The following is a 7,467-nucleotide window of genomic DNA, read 5'->3' as shown; positions in this document are numbered from 1 at the left end:
ACACACACAGACACAGAGCCAGGTGCCAGTAGCTATGCCTATAATCTTGCTACTCAAGAGGGTATGATCAGAGAATAATGGTTTAGAGCCAGCATAAGCAGAAAAGTCCATGACACTTAGTTCCAATTAACTACCAAAAAACCAGAAAGGCCAGGAGTTGTAGCTCAAGTTGTAGAGCTATAGCTTTGAGTTGAAAAAAGCTAAGGGCCAGAGCTCAGGCTCCGAGTTCAAGCTCGCCCCAGTACTGTTAACGCACGCACACACACACACACACACACACACACACGTTGGGCATGATGGCACAAACCTGTAATTCCAGCAATGTGGAGGCTGAGGCAAGAGGACTGAGAGCTTAAGGCTAGCCCGGGGCACATCATGAGTTCAAGGTCAGAGTAGACTACATAGTGAGACCCTGTGCCAAACAAACAAATCCAAAAACCTTTGTCTCCAACCACCTCTCTATCCTTTGTCCTGGAAAACTCCTGCTCATTCTACAGGAACACATGGGAAGTCTCTAGAACCCTGCCCTGCCCCCTCCCTGCCTCCTCTGTGCTCCCGGAGCTCTCCAGGACTGGAGCTAATGGGCACTGCTGTCCACTCGGGACCTCCTGGAGGCAGGGCCTTGCTCTCCAGAGGAGAGGCTGCTGTGAAGGGCAGTCCTGCAGAAATCCCACCTCCATCCAAAGCAGGCTGAAGAGCTGGGGCGTGGGTAAGAGCAGGGGCAAGGTGCATTTGAGGCTGTCTGTCTGGTCCTGGCTAGAAGCTCATGAGCCATGGCGCTGCCCGGCTCCCAGTCAGTGCAGCTGTAATGGGGAGTCCTTCTGGGCTGTGCTGGCCATGGCCCCAGCTCTCCTCACACAAACTGATGGCAGGATGGCAAGACCAATGGCCACCCCAGACCCCAGCAAGAGCCAGGGACCAACGTGTACAACAACATTTATTTATAAGACCAAACGCTGTCCAGCATCCAGTGCAAACTCTCATCGTCTTGGATCAACACAAGCAGGGGAAATAGAGGCCACACTCAGAAAGTCTTTCCAATGTATGGTTCCCTTGCTCTTGTTCAGCAATCCCAGAGACCCAAGGTACTTCCAGAACTGGCCACCAGGGGGCACACTCCTGACCGCCACACAGGACCCAATGGTGGGCAAGTCTGAGACCCTGATTCTCTAAGTGGAAGGCCTTCTTGTCTCCATGGTTACGGCCGTGTTTCTGCAGACAAGTTCCACAAACAAGGGATCAACCCAAGTACCTGAGACTGAATAGGGCCCCCAACCCCTTCTTTCCAGATCAGGGCATGGGTTGGGGGAACCGGATGGGCTAATAGGGAAAAATCCAACTCTGTTGGGAAAAACCACTGGCTGCAGCCTCTTCTGGGTGGGCCACTTAACTGGAAAGCGTGGGCTGGGCAGACCCGCAACATGCAACACAGACACAAACTGGCTCTCTCATTCAGTACCAGAAAGGCTCTGCAGCTCCCCCTAGGACCAGAGACACAGGGAATGCGGGAGGGAGCAATGCAGCGCTAGAGGAGGAAGATCCAGGCTGAGGTAGGTGGAGCGAGATGGGTGCAGGGCCTGAGACCTCTCCCGTGGAGGCCCTTCCCTGTCAGGATGAGGTGTGGCCCCGGTGAAGGCTGGAGTCGGGGTGCCCCAGAGTGAAGCTCAATACAAACCAGGCAGGCAGCACACGGGCTGCTGGGGTGGTTCTGTCGGCTTCCCCATCCCTGCCCTGTGGTACTGAGGCTGGAACCCAGGGCCCGGAGTCCCACCGGGCAGCAGCAGCCCGGGGCAAGGGTTGCCTGCCAGGGCCCTCTGGGCCTCTTTCCCACCAAGGTTCCAAAGGACAAGGCAGAAGAAGTGAAGATTTGGAGTCCTGAGCAAACGTGAGGGACCCCTAGGTCCTACAGGGGTGTGCCTTCCATGCACCCCATGATGCTGGGCCTCGCAGAGGGGCCAGTCAGGGGTCCCGGCATTCGGGGGGAAGCATGGTCCTTCCTCCTGGGTGACACACAGGCCCTCCTCCCCAACCAGCCTTTCGGACCCCCAGAGAAAACCACCAAGAGCCCTAGCACCCCAAGTTCACAGGCCCAGTGGAGGGGTCCTCACAGAAGGGACCCAGAAAGAGCCCCAGCACCCGGGGAGGAGGGGAGGCCTAGGCCTGGGGGCCCTTTGGCAGGGTTGCCCTGCTGGAGGTGAGCGGCTCTGTGTTAACGCGCTGTACCGGCCAGGTTAACGGGCCTGCATGCCCGCATCAGGCACACCGAGAGGCAGGGGCTTCTCTTCGGGGCTCTGCAGAGTCTCTGGGGTCTCCGTATGGGAATGGAAGGGGCGCTCCTCCTTGGAGAAGGGGACCTGCTCATCTGCCGCCGCTGCGGCCGCCACCACTGGGCAGTCCACCGGGTTGGCATCTGGGTCCTCCACCGTGGTATTGGCCTGGGAAGAGCAACTTGAGCCATGTTCCAAGCTGCCACAGACATTCACGATGCAGGTGACTTTGACATGCGTCCCGTGGCCACCGGGGGACTCTGGAAAGCACGGGTGGGAGGCGTCAGTCTAGGGGGAGGCTGGAGTAGAGGGTGGCTGTCTTTGCAGCCTGCTTTGTGCCCAGGGCAAGAGCAAGGGGCCAGGAGCCCAGCTCCTAGCCCAACCCTGCTGGGGAACTTGTTCTTGTATGCCTCAGTTGCACACAACAGCATCCCGCCTTTACCAAGCCCATTCATGCCAGAGTTGTAAGGGAGCAATTAGCTTAAGCAGACCAAGGTCTGCAGAGGACCTGAGTGCAAGCAGTTGCAAAGCCCAGACCTTACTGGGGCAGCCTGAGGCCCGGCCCAGCGCCTGACTCCCTCCCAGACCCTGAAGAGGAAGGCCGGGGAAGAATGGAGCCGGCCAACCTGCTAGGCCCACAGCAGCCTCATAAGGGCCAGGAAGTCATTCGCACCCCATGTTTCCACAACCCCCAAATGTCACCCAGTGTCCCCCATGGCCTTTGCAGTCATGAAGGAGACTGTGGGGGTGGACGGGGTCCAGCTCTGGGCTGTCGCAGTCCCACGGCGGGGAGGGGTGTCGGGGTGGGAGGGGCCAGCAGGGAGCAGAGTAAGGTGAGGCCAAGGAGCGAGGGAGGGATGCCAGGGAGAAGCAGCTGAGAGAAGGGCAGGGGGGAAGGGGCAGGCAGATGCTGGGGCAGGGGGGAGGAGGGGAGGTTCCTGCTCCAGGGCGAAGGAGGAAGCCACCTGACATGGTATAAGGGGCTGAGAAGCCCGAAGGAACTGGTTTATATGGACACATTCATTCATTCATTCATTCATTCCGTAAGCATGCAGGGCCACCTGCTCCGCTTCAGGCACTGGCTCAGGCCCTGGGTCACAGGCTTCAGTCTAGCAAGACATTATCCCAAGGAGGGCGGGGTGTGGGAGGAAAACAGAAGTGGGAGCTCCTGGGGAGAGGAGGTGTCAGCTAGCAGGGGTGCGGCAGGCAGAGCGGGGTGCGGGCATGGCAGCCACGGCAGCGCAGCACGAGGCTGCTGGGGGAAACGGGGTGTGGTGGTGGTCGCAGCGGTCAGCCCAGGAGACTGGCAGGTGCCCAGCAGGGCCTAGTTTACTCATTTCTCACCAGCCCTGCCAAGGAGGTGCCATGACTCATCTCCGGGGGAGGAAACTGTAGCTCAGGGAGGTTAAGAAGCCTGCTGGAGCTGGGCGCTATGGCTCACACCTGTCATCCTAGCTACTGAGGAGGCTGAGATCTGAGGATCCTGGTTCAAAGCCAGCCTGGGCAGGAAAGTCCGTGAGACTCTTATCTCCAATTAATCACAGAACAAGGGGAAAGTGGCGCTGTAGCTCAAGTGGTAGAGCACTAGCGTTGAGCAAAAGGAGCTGAGGGACAGCGTCCAGGCCCAGAGTACAAGGCCCAGGACCAGCAAAAAAAAGAAAGCCAGAAGGGGAACTATGGTTCAAGGGGTAAAGTGCTAGCTTTGAGCAAAAGAAGCTGAAGGACAGCATCCAGGCCCTAAGTTCAAGCCCTAGGACTGACCCTTCTCCCCCAAAGAAAAAGAAATGCACAAGCCCAACAACTGACCATGGTTTGACTTTCAACTTGACATTGGTGGGGGAGTGATGCGCTTTCAGCGCACTGTGCTTAGAATGTTGACGGTGGATCATTTCCAGGAGTAGCAACACGCCCTGGGGTGCTCCACCACCGTACTGGCTAACAGCGGGAGCCCAGGTCCCACTGAACCTCAGGACCACCGAGGAAACATGAGGCCCTGCAGCGGCCTGAGCTTCGGGGCTGCAGCGTTCTACAGAGAAGGTGGGCGCCATGTGCATTTCCCTCCCAGGTAGTCTTCTCAACTTCCAATGGGTTTTTGTTTTTAGTCAGACAGGGGGCTTGAACTCTGGGCCTCGGTGCTGTCCCTGAGCTGTTCAGCTCAAGGTGGGCGCTCTACCACTTGAGCCACAGTGCCACTTCCAGTTTTCTGGTGGTTAATTGGACGTAAGAGTCTCATGGACTTTCCTACCGGGGCTGGCTTCGAACCACAATCCTCAGATCTCAGCCTCCTGAATAGCTAGGATGACAGGTGTGAGCCACTGGTGCCAGGGGACAGAACCCTATCCTCAGTCCAAGTTGCCTCTCACCTGCACTGGCCCGGGCTTCCCCGGGCCCCGTGGCCTTGTCCGTGGCTGGTGCCTGCACTTGGTGCCTAGGGGGTGTCCTCTTGCCCAACACGCTGGCCGAGCTCTCCAGGGAGCTGCTGCTGGAGCTGGGGGCCGTGGTCAGCAGGTGCTGCTGCTCCTTCTCGGCAGGCAGGTAAGGCTGGGGGGACGAGAAGAGAGGTCAGAGCCCACCCCTGCTTGCCACCTTTGCCACGCAAGCCTCTCAGTTTACGTGACGTGTCTGCCCCTGCCACACGCCTCTGATTCACCGTGGCTTGGGGTCTCTGAGTAGCCCCCAGCTGCCCTGTGGGAGGCTGAGGTTTAGGAGGACCGGGCGACTCAGCCTCATTCATTTAGCAGGAAGGAGAAGAAAAGTGACTTTCCTAAAGTCCCCATCAGTCCCAGGAGTGTGGCCAAAAGCCTGGATTCTGGATCCAGACCATATGAGGGTAGATCTCAACTCTTATCATTCATTTGCTGTGTGACCTTGGACAAGTCACCTAACCTTTCTGTGCCTCCGTGTGTTCTCCTAGAAAGGGAATTAGTAAGCTATGCCATAGGATCATTATGAAGATTAAACCAGAGAGATTTAGCTCTCTAGCAATTGAGCCATTACACCCCTTCCAGCCTTTTCTGAGCAGTTTATTGGAAATAAGAGTCTCACAGACTTTTCTGCCTGGACTGGCTGGCTTCAAACCATGATCCTTAGATCTAGCTTCCTGAAGAGCTAGGATTACCAGTGTGAGCCACCAGCACCCAGCTAAACCAGAGTGATTTATCAAATGCCCAGAACAGTGCCTATTGACAGTAACATAGGAAGTCCCACAGAGGAGTTTATTCAATGAGAAGTAGACAAGGCACGGCCAAGGCCATACGGCCCGAGAACCAAGAATGGCTTTCATGTTTCTGGTTGTTTGTTTGCTTGACTGGTTTGTGCTGATACTGAGCTTGAACTCAGGGCCTGGTGCTGCCTCTTGGCTTTTTCACTCAAGCTGGCACTCTACCACTTAAGCCATGACAAGATTCCTCTCTAAGCTTGCTCACACTGACCAGACATTGGCTGAGGGCCTCCCTTGAGGCTCTGGGCGACCATTGGATCCTAGAAAGAAAAAACATGGCTGCGATCTCACCTTGACCCTGACCTGGACCGCCAGGGTGAGCATGATCCGTGGCATAAATGGATCTGCTGGTGGGCCGCACCATACATGGTGGGGGGCAGGTGGGAGAGGCAGAGAGACAGAGGCTCAGCATTTGCTGCAGGAATGGGCTTGGGGGGGGGGCCCACATCTCCCTCCTTCCCATGAGCTAAGACCCCTGGCCTTCCTCCAGAGTGTGGGATACAACTCTAGCTGTGAGGGGCCTAGGAGGCAGAGATGCCACCAGCCAATCACTGCAGCCCCTGCTCCTGGCCCCGCCCACCAGGTCTGGTGGCTGCACAGAGGCCTGAGCTTGGTTACCTGAGGCCTGCCCAACCCACAGCCTGAGACTCCCTACAAGATCAGGGAAGCACAGAGAGGCCGAGTCCTGTGTGTAGAATCACACAGCTGGTCATGGAGAGCGCACGAGGAAGCCAGGCCAGTGTGCCAGAGCTTCAGGCTGCCCAGAGCACCCTCTTGCTCCCCTTGGAGCCTGGCAGACCAAGTCCCCCAGTTCAGGAGTGATGGAGGAGCCAGCACTGGACCACGGGCCAGACCCACCCACCCCCAGCCTGGAGAGGGTGGGGCGAACATCCAAATGTCAAAGTCACAACCTCTAGAGAAGGGGCTTTTCTGGCCTGGGCCCCACCTCCCTACTGGAGGTGACAGCCAGGCGGAACAGAAATTCTCAAAGGTCACCACTGCCTCCTCCCCCACCAGCTGCAAAGTTCAGATGCCACGAGGTCTGTTCCCCCAGCCCCAGTAGGGGGAGCACTGCGGAGGCTCAAGGAAAACAGGGCCCCAGGCCAGGTGCTGGTGGTTCACTCTTTAATCCTAGCTACTCAGCAGGAGGCAGAGATCCAGAGGAGCACGGATCAAGGCCAGCCTGCAAGACCCGATCACAGGAGGAAAAAAGACTGGCCATGGTGGTGCCTGCTTGCTATCCCGGCCCTGAACACAGTGGACAATAGGACTGGAATCCAGGACACGGGCAAAGATGCAAGAACTTATCAAGAAAGAATCCTAAATCAGGCACCGGTGGCTCACACCTGTAATCCTCCATACTCAGGAGGCTGAGATCCGAGGCCTGTGGTTCCGGGCGAGGAAGTCCGTGAGACTCTCACCTCCAATTAAACACCAAAAAAGTGGGAAATGGAGCTGGGGCAAGTGGTAGAGCACTAGCCTTGAGCACAAAACACCTAAGCCCTGAGTTCAAGCCCCAGGATGAACACAGAAATGGAAAAAAGAGAGAGGGGAGAGAAAGGGAAGGGGAGGGGAGGGGAGAGGAAGGGAGAGGAGGAGAGGGGAAGGGAGGGGAGGGGAGGGAAGACAGACTCAACTGGAGGAATACTAGCTCTAACAGGAGAGTATCAGCTATGAACAGAAAAGCTGAGTGAGAATGTGACATCCCGAGTTTGAGCCCCTTTGCCAACACACACATAAAAGACAACCAGAGCAAAAAGGGCTGGAGTTGTGGCTCGAGTGGTACAGTGCTTAACTAACAAGCACAAAGTCCTAAGTTCAAATCCCAATGCCACACACACACACACACCCCTGCAAGACCCAGCTCATCCAGACCCTATACAGATCAGAGAGCTCCCAAAGAAGCTGGCTCCTGCAGGTGTGTGTGTGTGTGTGTGTGTGTGTGTGTGTGTGTGTGTGTGTGTGTGTGTGTGTGTGTGT

At 56.9% G+C, this 7,467-nt stretch overlaps 1 protein-coding gene across 1 annotated transcript in view; it reads right to left on the bottom strand.

Annotated features, from left to right (window-relative positions):
• Window positions 1–919: 919 nt before the first annotated feature.
• Window positions 920–7,467, bottom strand: part of Tnfrsf1b (tumor necrosis factor receptor superfamily, member 1B) — a 20,068-nt gene continuing 13,520 nt past the window's right edge. Inside the window, exons 11-12 of the mRNA XM_013031909.1 lie at window positions 4,633–4,808; window positions 920–2,541 (exon numbers count right to left, since the gene is read on the bottom strand). Coding sequence (XP_012887363.1) covers window positions 2,232–2,541; window positions 4,633–4,808 — 486 coding nt within the window. The 3' untranslated portion in view covers window positions 920–2,231. The remainder of the gene's footprint in view (window positions 2,542–4,632; window positions 4,809–7,467) is intronic.

This window comes from Dipodomys ordii, unplaced genomic scaffold (genome assembly GCF_000151885.1).
Source record: "Dipodomys ordii isolate 6190 unplaced genomic scaffold, Dord_2.0 Scaffold6, whole genome shotgun sequence".
Classification (NCBI taxonomy): Eukaryota; Metazoa; Chordata; class Mammalia; order Rodentia; family Heteromyidae; genus Dipodomys; species Dipodomys ordii.
Note: the sequence above shows the minus strand (reverse complement) of the source record. Positions and strands in the feature narration are given on the sequence as shown.